The sequence below is a fragment of the Chiloscyllium punctatum genome, chromosome 5 (assembly GCF_047496795.1).
Source record: "Chiloscyllium punctatum isolate Juve2018m chromosome 5, sChiPun1.3, whole genome shotgun sequence".
NCBI classification, from domain to species: Eukaryota; Metazoa; Chordata; class Chondrichthyes; order Orectolobiformes; family Hemiscylliidae; genus Chiloscyllium; species Chiloscyllium punctatum.
The window spans coordinates 115588921-115607827 of NC_092743.1; the positions used below are offsets into that span (position 1 = coordinate 115588921).

The 18907-nt window shown below is 40.1% G+C and overlaps 1 protein-coding gene across 5 annotated transcripts in view; it reads right to left on the minus strand.

The window, feature by feature from the left end:
• Positions 1–242: 242 nt before the first annotated feature.
• The window catches only part of sugct (succinyl-CoA:glutarate-CoA transferase), a 423980-nt gene continuing 405315 nt past the window's right edge, over positions 243–18907 (minus strand). For 3 of the 5 annotated variants that reach the window (XM_072571162.1, XM_072571161.1, XM_072571163.1), the window contains one exon: positions 243–1104. In XM_072571162.1, the coding sequence (XP_072427263.1) occupies positions 941–1104 (164 nt within the window). In that variant the 3' untranslated portion in view covers positions 243–940. The remainder of the gene's footprint in view (positions 1105–18907) is intronic. The other 2 variants (XR_011960715.1, XR_011960714.1) reach the window with 2 other exon arrangements.

An 18907-nucleotide genomic window follows, 5' to 3' on the forward strand; every position in this document is an offset into this window, starting at 1 on the left:
GGTTGACATTGTAATCTAGTGTTTAATATTTGGATTATTTCCAAGCCAAGTCTATTTTTGTTTTGAAGGACAACATATTTCCTCAAACCAGTGCCTATCTACTTAAAATTTCTTGAATAGCCAGCGTCAGAGATGACTATGGTACTAACTTGAACTCCATATCCATCTTGAAAGTCAAGATGCATTCCTTCAAGGTTCTTCATCAGCCTCCAAAATATTTATATTAAGAAAAACAAATGAAATAGATAGAAATGTTTATTCTGACAATATCTGTTAGGTTTTACAAACTAATATGTAAACAATTTACAGAGTGTAGTGGTGATAATTGATGCAAGTAAGAAATGCGAGATACAATGACAATTTTATAAGTAAATTACAATATGTGCAATGGTACAAAGATCAAATTCTGAAACATTGTTCACCAATCATTTTTGTTTTTATTATAACAATGCACAAATCTGTCACTAAAAATTTTTTTACGAAGTTGATCTTGCTGAAATGTATGGACTTGTGCAATTTTAAAAGCAGTTTCTAACAGTTCCATCGAGGCATTGTATTTATTTTCAGCTTCAAATCAGACAATGTGCTGGCTGTCAAAGTTAACTTTCCATTCATTAAAAGTGGATGAATTTCCACAAGGTTAAACAGTACTCAATAGTTAAAAGACTACTTTGCTTAAGACTTCAGATAAACCATTTTGAACTCAATTGAGACAAGATTTGTGAATGAAATATTTTGCGATGGATTAGATCCATCATTATTTTCATTAAGAATTCTGCATTTTGCTATATAAATCTAACACTGCTGATTAGCTTTGCAACAACTTGGAGCGAAATTTACTTTGTTGTTTTGTGCTTGTACAATTGTAAATGATCCTCTCTGAATTGTGAAGGTGGTTCATCTCAGAAAGGTCAATAAATTGTCTAAGAGAGATTAGCCTTTAATGATGTGCATGCTGGTCAACTATTCCTGCTGCAAGCAATTCATTGATATAGCTCTCACTATAACCCAGCAAGTTCTTCAGTATCGCAACAGTGTGCTGTCCAATCAGTGGTGGTGGCTTTGGATTTGATACCTTGAAGTCACTGAACCTGACAGCAGGACCTGTGAAATAACCAAGAGAGTTCAATATTACATACAAGAAACATAACTTACTTTGGTTCCATGTCAAATTTTGAAGGAGAACAGGAAACTTCAACATCCATTTAAAAGTAAACATATTTAATCAGAGGATGCTATATATTTAAAGCATTCTTTGTTCTTCAAAGCTGTTGTTAATCTGCTTTCCCACTTGATTCTTCAGTTAACATTGGCCATAAGCAGAAGAAGGGTGTGCTTATTAGTATATAACAATAATGCGAAAATAATAATACAAGATTGATCCCAGAAACAGTTCTCCCAGGAGCACAGATCGAAAAGTTAACAGACAGAAAATTGTTGTATGACTGTACTTTCATACTGTTCAATTTTTAAGGATACTGCTCTTTGCTGGGAATATCCAGTCAAGGATTCGAACAGGATTGTGTGCTAAACACATGTCCTTCTGCAAATCATTTCAAAAGAACAAAGAATTGTCACTTGCACTAAAGTGTACACATGCCAGATCCTTGATTCCAGGAGGCCAGATTTTGAGGATAGGTTGCATAGTTTTAGTTTATAGTTCCTTTACTTCAGATGGTTGAAAGGTGATTTAACCTAAGTATTTAAAACAATAATTCAATTGCCTAAACACAGTGAAGCTATTTCCTCTAGCAAGAGAACCAAGGATAAAACAATATAATCTTATTATTAGACTTAGACTATTTAATGGTGAATTTGGAAATATCGCTTTCCTCCAAAAGGCTGTGGATGCTAAGTTAATTTAAAATTTCACCACTGAAATCAACAGATTTTTGTTAGGTAAGTGTATCAAGGGATACAAAATAAAGTTAGAATTGAAATATAGTTCAACCAAGATCTATGTGCATGACAAAGCAGCATAATTGCCTACACTTGTTCTTATGCATTACTCTGCTGATTCAATTGAAGAAAAAAACTATGATAAGTAACTAGACTCTATGTAAAATTAACAAGAATATTTGTAATGGAAAGGTGTGTGAGTATGAATAGACTGAAGGCACTGACAAAAAAACTGTAACTCTTTGAGAATAGTTCTACTCAAATTTCATAAAGTTTTTCAGACAAAATAACGGAGGGATTTTTGGAATGGGCGCTGAATTGTCATGATACCAGCAATATGACCTTGGCTCCTACCCAAAGCAGCAAGCAAGAGACACCAAGCATTAGGCCTCAATTTTTTTATTAGCAGTCTACAAGTATCAAAAGAATGTCTGCTTCACATGCAGTTTTTCATGACTGATCATGAGTATTACTTGTGTCTTCTTTTGTACTGATTGTTGTAGTTTCTGATACTGAAGACAGGAGTTTATGTTGCACTGATGCCTCCCAGTCCTTCATCACAAATGACAGGGACAATGTGCCACTCAGGACGGTCAATCCATAGTCATTTAATGCTTGGCAGGGCTCAATGGTTGGCTCAGCAGAACACTTCTGCTCCTATGTAGGGAGCCAGTTCCTGGTTCCAATGGAGCCACCACGGATGGTGGTCACGACTAAGATTACATTCTGTTCTCAACTGTAATCTTTGCTGGAGCTGGATAGGGAAGCATGTTGGGAGGAGTGACTTTTGGTAGAGCCAAACCATGAGGTTGGACAAACAGGCCAGTGGTAGAAGGGAAATGCAGGATAAAAAAGGTTGATGGAGAAGTTGAGGAATTCCATTTGGACCTGGGTGTCCATAAAGGAATGATGTGAAGGTGCCGGAGTTGGACTGGGGTGGACAAGGTCAGAAGTCACATGACACCGTGTTATAGTCTAACAGGTTAATTTGAAATCACAAGCTTTCGGAACACTGCCCCTTCATCAGGTGAAGTGAAGAAAGCGTGCAGGCACAGAATTTATAGGCAGAGACATCAAAAGCTATTACAAATGGTGTGAGTGGAATGTCAAAAGATAAGTCTCTTGTAGGTGATCAAAAGTGTTCTGTATTAGTAAAATCTTCCTTGCTGTCATGTTTTAACACCATCACCTTGATAGCTTGTTATCATCTTCCTACCTTAATTAGTTTATACAGTTTTGGATTACTTGTTATTTTGGGTAGATCCTCAGCATGTGACTCTTCCACCTAATGTACTATTCCAGCTGTTTGGTTTGTCTCAAATACCATCTTATTTTAAATTTTTTGTAATCAATTGGATTATAGGTCATCCCCTTCACTTACTACTCAACTGTTGACATTTTATTCACACCATTTGACACTTTTCATCACCAGCAGAGACTTATAATTTGACACTCCACTCACATCATTTGTATGATCTTTTAATCCCTCTGCCCATTGATCAATCAACCTGGAAGTTCTATGCCTGTATGTTTTCTTCACTTGATAAAGGAGTAGTGCTATGAAAGCTTGTGATTTCAAATAAACCTTTTGGACTATAAGCTGGTGTTGAGTAACTTCTGACCTTGTCCACAAAGGCAGTAAACCTTTTTATTGATGGCAGTCTACACAGTCGAAGTTGTTGCGCTACCCACTAGTTGGTTATATAAGAGCTTCAGTTGGGTGAAAGAGTTGCCTGATGCCTTCCCAGCTGCATTTCAAATTACACAAAGGATGGATGAGAGTAGCCTTCAGCCACCTGGAAAAACAGCCTTGCACATAGCTGTGAACAGGAGATAAGGGACAGAGATAAGGAGAAAGATTGCAGGGTAAAAAAGATCACAGTGGGGCTTGTGGGGAGTGTTGGCCAATCACAGCTCTTAAATGTCCATGGTTGTGAAGATGAGGAGGGAAGAAGTGTCAGAAGTGAACCAAGTGAAGTAGAGGCATTATTATGCATGTTAAAATAGAATGCCTTAGAAACAGACCAGGTATTGGGAGTAGCTCGGTTAAAGTGTCAAAGATAATACCAGTAAACATGGCTTCAGAGCAATGAGGAAAGCTGACAATATTGACTCTGGGGGGTCGGGGGTTGGGAGCAGCTGAAAATGATGGTTTCCATTTTTGAGCAGAGTTGAAGGATTAAAATGACTGCATTTTTGCAGGAACAGAACATTAGAAAGATACAATTTCTGGATTATAAAGCACTAAGAATATTTACAAGTTTTATTATTGACAGAAGAGTTGAAGTTGTATTACTTCTTCACTTCTTCATTCAACTCTAAAAGTGAATACATTTAGTGAACAAGCTAGACCTATGCTAATCCAGTGAAACTATTTGAGGTCTGTGATACATTGAAAGGATCTCTATTAAGATGCAAGTTATTCAATCTTTACTGTGGACCCAATCATGCAGAAAGAGCAGAATTTTCAAAGCTCACTAAAAATGAGACTGATGATTGTGGTGTTTACTTAGACACAAATAGGAAGCTGTGGAGCTTGAAATAGTCCGTAAACCAATTAGTAAACACAGTACAGGAATTGTGATGGGAAACAAGCAAAAGCAGAGCTTAGTTTAATTAAAATTCCAGTTAATTCACTATCAGTCAATTCTCCTGCATGACTGAGTTACAACACTGAAGCATGGTTTTTTTTTCAGTAAGCAGACTATTGTGTAGTGTGTAATATTGTAATTAAATGGACACTATCCTCCTGAAATAGTGTGTGACAAACTTATTTGTTGTTTGAGGAGAGGCGGAGTGGTACTTCACTGCAAATGGCATCATAGACAAGTGATATGACAATGTAATTTGGTATGTTGTGAACAAATGGATAAACATTTGCCAAAGTTTTTCTTTTGACAATGGCATCCTTTAAAGAAAAGTGGCTTCAATTAAACATCTTCACTTTCTTAAAGTAGCTGTTCTGCCAACTCTGAGTGTTTAATTGCAGAATTGGTAACATGCTGACCTTACCAACAGAAAGATAAAAAATAACATCAACTTTTATTAAAAATTGTAAACTTTTCAAAGTACTAGAAGAATTTATAAACAAGGGTAAAATGCCCTGGAATTGATTAAACAATCCACTAGGACAGAGAGTTCCAGCTGTCCATTTCTAGCCACCAGCTGCCAAACCCCCTGTGTTGTATTCACATAAACAGAGGCATATTGGATGTGTTGTTACCACATCTGTCTTCAGATTACTGCTGAACGGACCCCGAGACAGATGAGATCAGCCACTTGAAGCAAAGCTAAAGTATCAAATCACAAAGATATTTTTATAAACTTGATAGAATCATACAGCTTCTTAGACATTTGCTATCGCTGTAACAATGAAAACATTGTCCCCTGTAAGCCACACACTACTCTGAGCTGGACATAAATTGACATTTCTTTGTTGTCACTTGCTCAACATCACTAACAAGCACTATTGTAGGACTACCATCAGTACAAAAGCTATGGAGGTTCAGTGTATCACTTCACCATGGCTTCAGCCGTGACTCAGTGGTAGCACACTCACTGGTGAATCAGAGGGTTGTGGGTTTAAGTCTCACTGCAGAGACTCTCATGCATAATTCAAGCTTACACTTCAATGCAGTATTGATGGAGCATTTCACTCCAAGAGATGCTGTATTTCTGATTCAATTTTAAAAACTACCATCATCACTACAGTAGGAGTATCAGACAAACTAAATCCCCCTGGTCTTGATAGTTTGCATCCTAGAATTCTAAAACAGGTAGCTACAGAGATAAACTGGTTCTAATTTTCCAAAGATCCTTGGATTCTGAAGAAGTACCAGAGGATAGAAACTGCCAATGTGACATCTTTTTGTCTACATTGCAACAGTGAAAGGTGCTTTACATTTGCAAGGTTTCTCTTTCTCTGGGGAGCTACAGAGAAATGCAACAACCCAAGAAACAAATGTTTTAGGGAAAAAAATGATTCCAAAATAGGCTGAGATCCAAGCTTTATCCTCAAGTACTGAATTGAAAAATAGATTGGGATTGCAATTTTTTGAAATTATTATTTTTAATTATTACCCTCAAAACTATCATGTCGTGACTGATGTCCAGATTATCAACACCAAAATATTTTGAATTGAAATTGACATGTATTTCATGTATGAATGGCACAAAGGAAGGACAGTCAGTCCATCAGGTCGATGTGGCTGTTTGTGTAGCATAACAATTAGTCCTGTTCTTATGGATCTTGGAGCTACAGATTGGAAGGTGGCAAATGAAACCCTACTACTTAGAAAGGGAGGGAGTGCAAACACAGAGAATTATAGACCAATTAGCCTAACATCAGTATTGTGCAAATGCTAGGATCTATTATAACAGATGTAAGAACTGAACATTTGGCAACTACTAAGAAGGTTAGAAAAAGCCAGCATGAGTTTATGAAAGGCAAATCATTATTAACATATCCACAGGAGTATTTTGAGAATGTAACTAGTACAGTAGATAAGGGAGAACCATTAGATGTGGTGCATTTAGATTTTCAGAAGGCTTTTAATAAAATCTATCATAAGAGGTTAGAGGACAAAGTTGGAGAACATGGGATAGGTGTAAACTATTGGCACAAATTGAGAATTGATTGACAGACAGGGAACAGAAAATGGGAGAAATTAGTCATTTATCAAGTGTGAGGCAGTAATTAGTGGGGTACCATTAGGATTAGTATTTAGGCCCAGCTATTCACGAAATATAAATGACTTGGATGAGGGAAACAAATGCAAAATTTCCAAGTTTGACGATGACAGATGACTGAACAGGATTGAGAGTTCTAAGGAGGATGTAATGAGGCTTCCAGGTGATTTAGACAAGTTGAGTGAGTGGACGAACACAGGGCAGATGCAGTATGATGTGGCTAAATGCAAAGTTATACACTTTGGTGTGAAAAACAGAAAGAAAGGGTATTATTTAACTAATAATATATTGAGAAATTGGATGTACAGAGAGATCTGGACGTTCTTATTCACAGTTCAATAAAAGTAGATAGGCAGGTGCATCAAGCAATTGGGAAGGCAGGTGGCTTTCATTGCAAGAGGATTTGAGTTCAAAAGAAGGGATGCCTTACTGCAATTACCAAAGGCCTTGGTGAGACCTACTGTGAGCAGTTTTGGTTTTCCTTTCTAAGACAGGATATACCTGTCATTGAGGGAGTGCAGAGTAAGTTCACAGGGCTGATATCAAGAATGGCAGCACTGTTGTATCAACAGACTGGGCCTGGATTCTCTAGAGTTTAAAGGGTGAGAGGGGATCAAATTGAAACATATAAAATTCTAATGGGGCCAGACAAACTAGATGCAGGGAGGATGAATAACCAGTTGAGGAGTCTAGAAGGTGGAGCATTTAGGACTGAGATAAAGAAAAAATTCTTCACTAAAAAGGGAGTGAACCTGTGGAACTCTCTACCGTAGAAGGACATGGAGGTCAAATCTCCAAATCTATACAACAAAGAGATGGATAAGTGGTAACGATTTTAAAGGCATTAAGAGGTATAGAGGAAAAAGAGGACTTTGGCATTGAAATATATGACTAGCCAAATGATACCAAATGGTGGAGCAGGCTTAAAGAACAAAATGGTATACTGTTGCTCGTGCATAAAATGCGCCCAATGCTGAGAAACATTGCAAATGGTCAGCTGAGACTCAAGTTGAGTGCATGTTCAGGATACTACTAAATTCACTAGGCCTTTTAGTCTGGAACTTCACCAAATGTTAGGCCCCTCCTATGTATTAATACTAGCAGTTTCACACATATTTAAATGTCTCCAATGAATAGAGGCAACATTGGAGTTTATCTGCTCAGGATTATTCCATGATTGCTGTAAATTGATTTATAAAACATGATTAAAATTTTAAAAAGTTTTAGGAAAACCTTTTGTAGACCAGAGAGGAAAGTAAGAATGTTGCACACTGAATCTAGTTTATGCAACTGACCTTTCTCCCCGCTCCCCTGCCCCTGCCAACTCTAGTGTAAACACCATCCCAGTAACCATCAGTTTTCCTCTTTAAATGATTGAGATGACTGTGGAAGCCTGACAGGGGCCAAGTAGTTTCAGCAAAACTGTCAATGAGGTTTGAACTTGTATTTCATATTAGCCTCGGCCTCCGAGCTTTCTGAGGCTGAGGCTAATTTTTACCCGTTAAAAGTTGAATGTGGAAATGTGATCAATGGACACTAATTCTCTTCTTCCTCCTTTAACACCTATGAGGATTGGAAAGTTGCTTGGATCCAAAAATGAATGACAAAAATCATGGGCCTTCATTTCTTTCCAATGGGTCCACTTCTTTCCTTAGAATTAATCTAAAATTGGCAGTGAAAACAGGAAGCGTAGTAATTTTTTTTAAATCACAAAAGGATGCACAGTAGCTCAGTTGGTGAAAATATTACCTACAGTGGAGCTACTTCATTTGACTCAATGTGATCCCAAGTTCAATCCTTTCAATGACCACATCTAAAATTTCTCCACCCATTCAGGCACGATCTGACTTGCTAATGTTGCCAGATCAAGATCCTATCACCAAGACTTTACAATCACCACACGCACTGTGGAATTCATGAGGAAGAACACCATTATCCTCTTAGGCAGACCAGGAGTGTACAATAAATCTTGGTTCTGCCACTGTTACAAATCCTGAGAATTCTTTTTTTACAAAAGTTATCTGGTCTCAGAGAGCAACACAAATAAATTAGGGAGAGAAAAGCAGCAAAGCTTCTCACTTCCGATCACTCCCCAGTGATACTTACTGGAAGAGTATGCAGGTGTCATGTGAGAAGCTTAGCTGTTTTGGAACCTAGAGCTGGAGAAATGGACTTGACAGTGATGTCACAACATGGTTTTATCCTCACACCCAATGCTCACAAATTATAACCAATTACAACATTCATACAAGATGGTGTGTGAGAAATTATAGCATAGCAAGGAGTTAATATCATGTGCTACATGGAATTCTAAAATGTATTAAAGCTGACAATATATGGAATTCCTCAATGCATAAAATTTGATAATACATGGAATTCTACAATGAAATTACTTCTATAAAAATTTTAAAAGATAGTTTTAAAAATGTTAGGTATACCCAGAATGCTCTGCAGGAATGACAAGTGGAGTGAGGAGTAAGTCAAGGATGAATGTAATGGACATGAGGCAATTGCAGATTCCCATCAATCTTCAAGGACATCTACTTCCTGAAACACTCATAATAAATAAGTTCCAGATTCACCATTTGAGCAATGAAAGAAGGGTTGCAGGTGACAGTGGAATGAATTTATATTGATTTATACATAACATCAGGTAAAGAGAAATGGTGAACATAAGAAAAAAACCCATAATAGCACACAGTATTCCTAAAGACGATATGGTTTTAAGACAATTTCTTTCTTTCAAAGAAATCATGGAAGGTCCACAGGCAATAGAGTGGGTCCTGCTCATGAAACCAGTCGTTGCTACCACGAGGGATGAGGATTTCTCATGGGAAAGGAAACATCTGGTCCATTTAGTACTTCTGGCAAAGTGATAATTAGAAATGCAATAGAAAGTTGATTATGGGGTGTGAATTGTGCATCACATCACTTACTGCTGTCCTTCATCCATCTGCTCCTCATAAATACATAGGATGCAATATTTATGAGATAATGATAAGAAGTGAGATGATAAAAGACAAGAGGCAGAAACATGACTCTTGTGGTGCAGTAAAAGTGTCCCTGTCTCTGAGTCTGGTGGTTCGGGTTCAAGTCCCACCTCTTCCAGATGCATGTGATAATGTCTCTAAATAGGTTGCCCAGGAATCAGAAGGTTTTGGTTCAAGTCCCACAGTAGGACCTGAGCACAAAGTTCTGCACTGTTCACTACAGTTCTAAATGAGAGCTACACTGTCTGAATGCTGTCTTTCTGATTACATGCTCAACTGAAATCTCATCTGCTTCCATGGTGGATGTAAGAGATCTCAAGGCAGGAACACACCATCATCCATAATGTTCCCAGCAATGCCAGATACTATGAGCCCAACATTATGGGCAAACACCTCCTTTGTGGGATACAGGCATCCTTTACCTCTGCTGATTCTGTTCTGCTCCTTTCTATTGTCTGTCACCTTGACCCACAAGAGGGAGGAATCAATGCATAGCACTGTGTGTGATGTTCTTGTCATAGCTGACAATTGGGCAAATGTGTAGACAGTAGAGCTGGGTGAGAGTCTGAAAATATGGTAAATGGATGAGGGTGTGGTCAGTGTTAGCTGTGAATCCTGAGTAGTGAAAGAAGAGATATGGATAGTGTTGCATTGAGCAGCTTGAAAGGCTGGCAGTGTGTGTTCGCAAGATGTCATGTCAAGATGCAATCACTGATCTCGACAGAAATATGAGATTGAGTCTCCTGAAGAAGTTGTGCTCAATAAAGAGCAGAAAATAAATATTTTGCCTGTGTACCTTGTGCTTCAGATATTGCCTCCTGTGAGCTCGAGTCCTGTCTCTACAGTGGCAGATGGATGCTAGTCCTGCTCTGACTGTTGGTGCTGGCTGTCTTGCTCCTCATAAAAGGCAACACAAAACTCCATGGTCTGATCTTCAAAACCTTAGAAAATCACTTTATAACAATGAAAGCGAGGTTTTAGAACACATCCTGTGAGGTAAAGCTTTTCATCTAATGAGTGGGCAAACATATAATGGATACAGTTGCTAAATGTGAAGTTGTACACTTTGGTATGAAAAACAGAAAGCAAGTGTATTATTGAAACGGAGTTACATTGGGAAGTGTGATTATACAAGGGGATCTGGGTGTCCACGTCCATCCGTCAGTGAGAGTAGACAAGCGGATGCAGCAAACAATTAAGAAGTCAACTGCTATATTGGCTCTCATTGCAAGAGGATTTGAGTTCAGAAGTAAGTTTGTCTTACTGTAGTCATACGAGGCTCAGGTGAGGCAAAAAAACAGCATAGCTGCCAATTGATCAGCCCTATTAATCTCTTCCCTTGTTCAGTTGGACCAGTTCTAGGAAGCTTTGGAAACGTGTATTGGCGGTTAAAGCCTGAGTCCATGCTTAAAGTTGCAGTAAATAGATTTTTAAGAAATGTTAATAACAGAATCACTTATCCCAGCGGTGCAGATGGGGTGGTGGAAATGGACTCCCCCACAATCACAAGTTCACTCCAGTTAAAATCAAAAGCATGAGGAAATTGAAGATTTCCCTGACAATTTTTCTGTATGAACCTTACACTCCCACCCAATGTAACAGGTTAAAATTCCCCGGGCATGTTATTTACTCTGCTTTTTTTATTGTGCCGAAGTAAAACTAACGCAAGCTTTTTTAATCTTGCAAAGTTGACATTTTGAAAATTGTCACAGTTTGATACTGTGTGGGAGGAAATGACTTCAGAACTCTGTGGAAAATCATTGCCCAAATCAAGTTCTGAAAGTGTCACCCATCGTCAAGATTTTGTGACTACATCTTGTGGAGGTGGGGGAACCTTCTGGAAATAACACCACGTTGTCTGGGTGCAGATTCTCTTCATAGAACAAAACATGACTGTTCTAAACCCTTTTCAAAGTGAAAATCTAACAGAGGAACAATTCCTGGTTCACAGTCTCCAAAGCTGAAAGAAAAGGCAAAATAAACAGAAACCGCACATTTAAAATTCTTCATGTTCATATTTAAATGAATACACCTAATGTTTAGCAAAGATTGCACAATACAGTTTTTCATTCAACTTTGTACCAGGACTAATTTCAAAAGTCCTTGGTTGTCTTTCAGTTGAAATGTTAAACTGAGGCCTAGTTTGCACTCTCAGGTATTTGAAGAGGGTCCTCCCCACTTTGCTGGTCAAGATTCTTTCCTCAGCCAAAGTTACTGAGAGCAGATTAACTGGTCAGTCACTCCATTTCTGTTTGAGAGTTCACAGTGCTGCATTTCCTCAAATAATGATGGCATTTTGGAAGTACAACTCCGAATATTTCCATTTTACCCTGGACTGTCACCTACATCAGACAAATGGTGCTAACTATTTGCCATTGCTGTTTGGTATGAGTATCTAAGTGTATTACATATTTTGTAAAGGAGGTCAACCATACTTGTTAAAATGCACATACAAACTTACAAGATGGTTCCCAAAAGTCCCATGACTGCTTTTTGGTGATTGACGACAGCCTTACAAAGCAGACAGAATAAATCTTAGCATAAATCACAAAAATATACATTCAGAGTTCAAATAACCCTTGGACAACACAATGGGTCTGTCCATAGATGTGGCAATTCAATGCCTTTGAGAGAACAAGAGATCAGGAGGATATGATAGGAAATTCCAGCATCATTGATGTTGCATTGTGTAATAATAGCTCATTTTAATTTTAACATTTCAATAATCTTGCTTTTATTGTGTTAAGAGAGATCGTGAGCCAGAAATTGAGGCAAAGGACCAAGGAGACTCTGACAGGCAGCATTAGAAAGAAAGACAATCCTGACCTTGGAGACAAAAAGAAGCAAACCAACTAAAGCACTGCAGTCCTGAATCAGGGTACCAAAGGTCACAGCCTGTTCTGACATAAAAGAAAAACAGCTGGACTGAGCAGAACCTCTTCTGCTCAATCCAGCTGTTGAAGCAAGATCTAACTATATAAGTCCAGAAACCATTGCAGCAACTGATGCTCTGACTTTGAGTTTGCAACCCCTTCACTTCAGAAGGAGAAATCTTCAAACACCATTATGTTTGTCATGAAAACGAACTGGTTTTATTTTAAGCTTTATTCCTATCTTTTTATCCATAACTATTTTTCTTTGCATTTGTATTATATCTAATTACAGCATCACTTTCAATTAATAACATCCAGAAATAATTGTGTAATCAGCTTGTGTTTATCTCAGTTAGGACTAAAGCTAGCTATTTTTAATTCAGAACACTCAAAAACACAAATTATTCAAATTTGAAGTTCATGGACCACTCAGAGGACAGACCTGATGTAGTCGTGACACATTAAAGCCATTTACAAAGGTGCCACTTAAACTGTATTAAGCATGGAGACTATTTCAGGAAGTTCAAGCAGCTGTCGCACCTTATTGAAATGCAACTAATTTAAATCATCTGCCGGTTATTGAGTTATTTTATGAGTTCCACAACTTGCTTCAGTCACCAATCCACCTCCATCCTGTGCATTCTAGAAATCCTGCAAAAGCTATGAGACTTATGTGAGGTGCTGGAAGACTGGAGGTTGGCCAACGTGGTGCCACTATTTAAGAAAGTGGGTAAGGACAAGCCAGGGAACTATAGACCAGTGAGCTTGATGTTGATAGTGGGCAAGTTGTGGAGGAAATCCTGAGGGACAGGATTTACACATATTTGGAAAGGCAAGGATTGCATGTGGGAAATAGTGTCTCACAAACTTGGTTGAGGTTTTTGAAAAAGTAACCGAGAGGATTGATGAGGGCAGAGTGGTGGACGTGATCTATATGAACTTCAGTTCGACAAGGTTCCCCATGGGAGAATGGTTAGCAAGGTTAGATCTCATGGAATACAGGGAGAACTAGCCATTTGGGTACAGAACTGGCTCAAAGGTAGAAGAAAGAGGATGGTGGTGGAGGGTTGTTTTTCAGACTGGAGGCCTGTGACCAGTGGAGTGCCACAAGGATCGGTGCTGGGTCCACTACTTTTCATCATTTATATGAATGATTTGGATGTGAGCATAAGAGGTACAGTTAGTAAGTTTGCAGATGACACCAGAATTGGACAGCAAAACTGATGTAGTGAACAGCAAAGAGGGTTGCCTCAGAGCACAACGGGATCTGGACCAGATGGGCCAATGGGCTGAGGAGTGGCAGATGGAGTTTAATTTAGATAAATGCGAGGTGCTGCATTTTGGGAAAGCAAATCTCAGCAGGACTTATACACGGAATGTTAAGGTCTGAGTGAGTGTTGCTAAACAAAGAGACTTGGAATGCAAGTTCATAGTTCCTTGAAAGTGGAGTCAAAGGTAGGTAGGATAGTGAAGAAAGCATTTGGTATGCTTTCTTTTACTGGTCAGAGTATTGAGTATAAGAGTTGGGAAGTCATGTGCAGCTGTACAGGACATTGGTTAGGCCACTTTTGGAATATCATGTGCAATTCTGGTCTCCTTCCTATTGGAAGGATGTTGTGAAACTTGAAAGGATTCAGAAAAGATTTACAAGGATGTTGCCAGGGTTGGAGGATTTGAGCTATAGGGAGAGGTTGAATAGACTAGGGCTGTTTTCCCTGGAGCGTCGGAGGTTGAGGGGTGACATTATAGAGGTTTATAAAATCATGATGGGCATGGATAGGATAAATAGACAAAGTCTTTTCCCTGGGGTGGGGGAGTCTAGGACTAGAGACCATAGGTTTAGGGTGAGAGGGGAAAGATATAAAAGAGACCTAACGGGCAACGCTTTCACGCAGAGGGTGGTACGTGTATGGAATGAGCTGTCAGAGGAAGTGGTGGAGGCTAGTACAATTGCAACATTTAAAAGGTATCTGGATGGGTATATGAATAGGAAGGGTTTGAAGGGATATGGGCTGGGTGCTGGCAGGTGGGACTAGATTGGGTTGGGATATCTGGTTGGTGTGGACAAGTTGGACCGAAGGGTCTGTTTCCATGCTGTACATCTCTATGACTCTATGACTTGTTGAACTCCTTGTTGTCCCATGGCCCATTTGGCCACTTCTTGATTATTCACCACCACTTTTCTTCATCAAAAAGCAAACCTTTTCTTTACAACTGCAGTTTATCCCTATAACCTGGCATAAAGTCCAGGCTTGTCTTTATAATCAGGTTTACATTTGGCTCTATAATTTGGTAACACTGTAGGAAAAGAATTCTGAGTGGTTCCAAGACTTTAATCACCAATCTATCTCAAGCATGTGATTTGATTTATTTATTGTCACGTAATATCCTTTTACAAAATAGAGTGAACAGTTTTGTATAGTGTCACTACTCTTCGGCACCATTTTAAAACATAAGAAAAGTAAACCAAAACATAGAATACAAAGGCAGAAAAATGAAGAAAGAAAAAGAGTGTCCAACTTTATAGTCTTTTTTATTAAGTGCTCCACCTGGGGCCATGGACCTAATGGAGAAAGTGAGGACTGCAGATGCTGGAGATCAGAGCTGAAAATGCGTTGCTAGAAAAGCGCAGCAGGTCAAGCAGCATCTAAGGAGCAGGAGTGTCGACGTTTCGGGCATGAGCCCTTCTTCAGGAATGAGGAGAGTTTGCCAAGCAGGCTAAGATAAAAGGGAGGGAGGAGGGACTTGGGGGAGGAGCGTTGGAAATGCGATAGGTGGAAGGAGGTTAAGGTGAGGGTGCTAGGCCGGAGTGGGGGTGGAGGCGAAGAGATCAGGATGAAGATTGCAGGTTAGGAAGGTGGTGCTGAGTTCGAGGGTTGGGACTGAGACAAGGTGGGGGGAGGGGAAATGAGGAAACTGGAGAAATCTGAGTTCATCCCTTTTACTATAAACTGACCGACTCCCACAGCTACCTAGACTACACCTCCTCCCACCCTGCCCCCTGTAAAAACGCCATCCCATATTCCCAATTCCTTCGTCTCTGCCGCATCCGCTCCCAGGAGGACCAGTTCCAATACTGAACAACCCAGATGGCCTCCTTCTTCAAAGACCGCAATTTCCTCCCACACGTGATCGACGATGCTCTCCACCGCATCTCCTCCACTTCCCGCTCCTCCGCCCTTGAGCCCCGCCCCACCAATCGCCACCAGGACAGAACCCCACTGGTCCTCACCTACCACCCCACCAACTTTCATATATATCATATCATCCGTCGTCATTTCTGCCACCTCCAAATGGACCCCACCACCAGGGATATATTTCCCTCCCCTCCCCTATCAGCGTTCTGAAAAGACCACTCCCTCCGTGACTCCCTTGTCAGGTCCACACCCCCCCACCAACCCAACCTCCACTCCCGGCACCTTCCCCTGCAACCGCAAGAAATGCAAAACTTGCGTCCACACCTCCCCCCTTACTTCCCTCCAAGGCCCCAAGGGATCCTTCCATATCCGCCACAAGTTCACCTGCACCTCCACACACAACATTTACAGCATCCGCTGCACCCGATGCGGCCTCCTCTATATTGGGGAGACAGGCCGCCTACTTGTGGAACGTTTCAGAGAACACCTCTAGGACACCCGGACCAACCAACCCAATCGCCCTGTGGTTCAACACTTCAACTCCCCCTCCCATTTCTCCAAGGACATGCAAGTCCTTGGACTCCTCCATCGCCAGACCATAGCAACACGATGGCTGGAGGAAGAGCGCCTCATCTTCTAAGCACAAGGAACCCTCCAACCACAAAGGATGAACTCAGATTTCTCCAGTTTCCTCATTTCCCCTCCCCCCACCTTGTCTCAGTCCCAACCCTGGAACTCAGCACCACCTTCCTAACCTGCAATCTTCTTCCTGACCTCTCCGCCCCCACCCCCACTCCGGCCTATCACCCTCACCTTAACCTCCTTCCACCTATCGCATTTCCAATGCCCCCACTCCCCCCCCCCCCCCAAGTCCCTCCTCCCTACCTTTTATCTTAGCCAGCTTGACACACTTTCCTCATTCCTGAAGAAGGGCTCATGCCCGAAAAGTTGACTCTCCTGCTTCTTGGATGCTGCCTGACCTGCTGCGCTTTTCCAGCAACACATTTTCAGCCCTGGACCTAATGGCCAGGTATGAGACCCTTCGCTGAAATACCACTGCTGGAATGAAAGTTGCTATTCCTTGGCACCATCTCGCCTCCATTGACACCTTTGCCACTATGAATCCCTGATGGATCTCACCAATGCAGATGCAACCAATACTGCCAACACTGGCTCAAATTTTCCTCTGCCACCACCATGATTGTGATTTGAACCCACCTCGCCAATTCAGCCACTGCTGATGCCACCCAGCCTCATACTGAACCCAAACTCATCTTTGCACCACTTCCATGAATCTTCGCTGGAAGCAGACGCCACTGGGAATCCAAACTCAGCTCTGCCACAGCAGCCACGAGTTGGAATGAGGATCACCTGGCTGATACAAAGGCTGTTGGGAACTGAAACTCGCCTCCAATGCTATTAATACGAGTCCACACTGGGTTCACTCGCTGCTGCTGATACCATTGCTGAAACCGAGTTCTTCACCAAAAGGTAAGTACAATAACATAGAAGAAATTTTATACAAATTGAAGGGAGCAAAAAAGAAAACAAATATAAAGAAAAGTGAACAAATCAGACGAGGCCCATGCTTAGAAGGGCTATTCCATTGCCATCTTGTCAGAAGTGATAAGGTAAAGCTGACATAGCAAAGATAAGGCAGACTGTGGAATCACCAGATTAATAGCAGATATTTTAGACATCACTATAATATTCATTACAACTGTAAAGGATCAACATTAAGCATATTTATTTGAAAAGGAGGAAAGCTGTAGAGTGTGCACGCATGTGTGAATGGATGAGAAGACTACTTATAAATAACCAATTTTACAAAACAATTTGTACTTGACTTCAGAGTTGTTAAGAGGAAGGGAGGTAGGTATTAGAGAGATGTGGTGGTTTAGTACTCAGCTTTACAATTTGATTTATAGCAATGCAAATGAAAAAGTTTAATGTAGAATCATGTTAAAAAACGTAATACTATACCAACATTAATATATTAAAACGTAAAACAAATGCCACATCAAACTATAGTCTGAATTTTTAAAAATTAATTACAAGATACTTAGATACATAGTAAGCAAAATTCATGATCAGTTGTGTTACTTTTGTGTATGTGTCAGGGAGGGGGAACAATCAAGGGCAGTCAGCATGATCTGCTCAATGGTAAACTGACTAGTCTTTCAGAAGTGTCTGATAATAGAGATAAAGGGAATGATATGGAAGTCCTGTTTCTGTATTTCCAATATTTTCAATTCAGTGCATTTTAGGAAGTTTGCTATATATGTAATATTAAATGTAACAGCAGAGTTGGAAAGTTGGTTGACAAATGAGAAAGAGTAGGGTTAATGGGTGTTGCTCAGATTGGAGAGGTGTCATGAACAGCTGACCATGGGGTTAATTGATGATTTCATTCGGCGCAACTAATTCATCTTACTATGTTTTGCTACACATTCTAAATTTTAAAACTGGCAGTAAAAGACTATGTTGGGGAGAAAGAGCAGACATTTTTAAAAGTATAAAATCAGTATGAATCACAGAATAACAATTTTAAAAATGGGACTTGTCTTATTGTCTTCGTGCTACCCCTGTATTGGTGGTGTTATGAAAAGATGTGTCATCCAAATCAAACCAAGAAGAAAATTGCTATTATTCTTAAACCTCTCAGCAGCATAACAGTTCTCCAAGTGCAGTACATGGGTAGGCGATGGGAGAACATATTCAAAGGCAGTGGCAGTGAAGAAATCTAAGGATCATTTAAATATATATATATGTATTTCCATACAGGAAACCTTCCATCTGATAGGTTTGCACAGAGTGGCTGTATTTGCCAAAATGAAAGCAGTCAGCTGAGAAAGTGCAACATCCACCGCTTTGCCTGGGCCCACTTTGCAACCAGCTCAGCTTTGTATAACTGCTCACCTATTCCAATGACCTTCCATATAGTCAAGCTACAAGTTCCAGAGCACAAGTCTTCAGTACTATTGCTGAAATATTGTCAGAACCCATAGCCTTTACAGACTCAGTGCCTCCAACTGTTTCTTGATATCACATGGAGTGAATAGAATTGGCTGAAGACTGGTATCTGTGATGTTGGGGATCACTGGAGGAGACCAAAATGGCCACTTGGCACTTCTGGTTGAAGATTGCTGAGAATATTCCAGATTTATCTTTTGACTTACATACTGGGCTCTTCCATCATTGAGAATGTGGATATTTGTGCAGCCTCCTTCTCCAGTGAGTTGTCCAAATGTTCATGACTGGGTGTGGTGGGATTGCAGAGTTTAGATCTGATCTGTTGGTTATGGAATCGCTTAGCTCT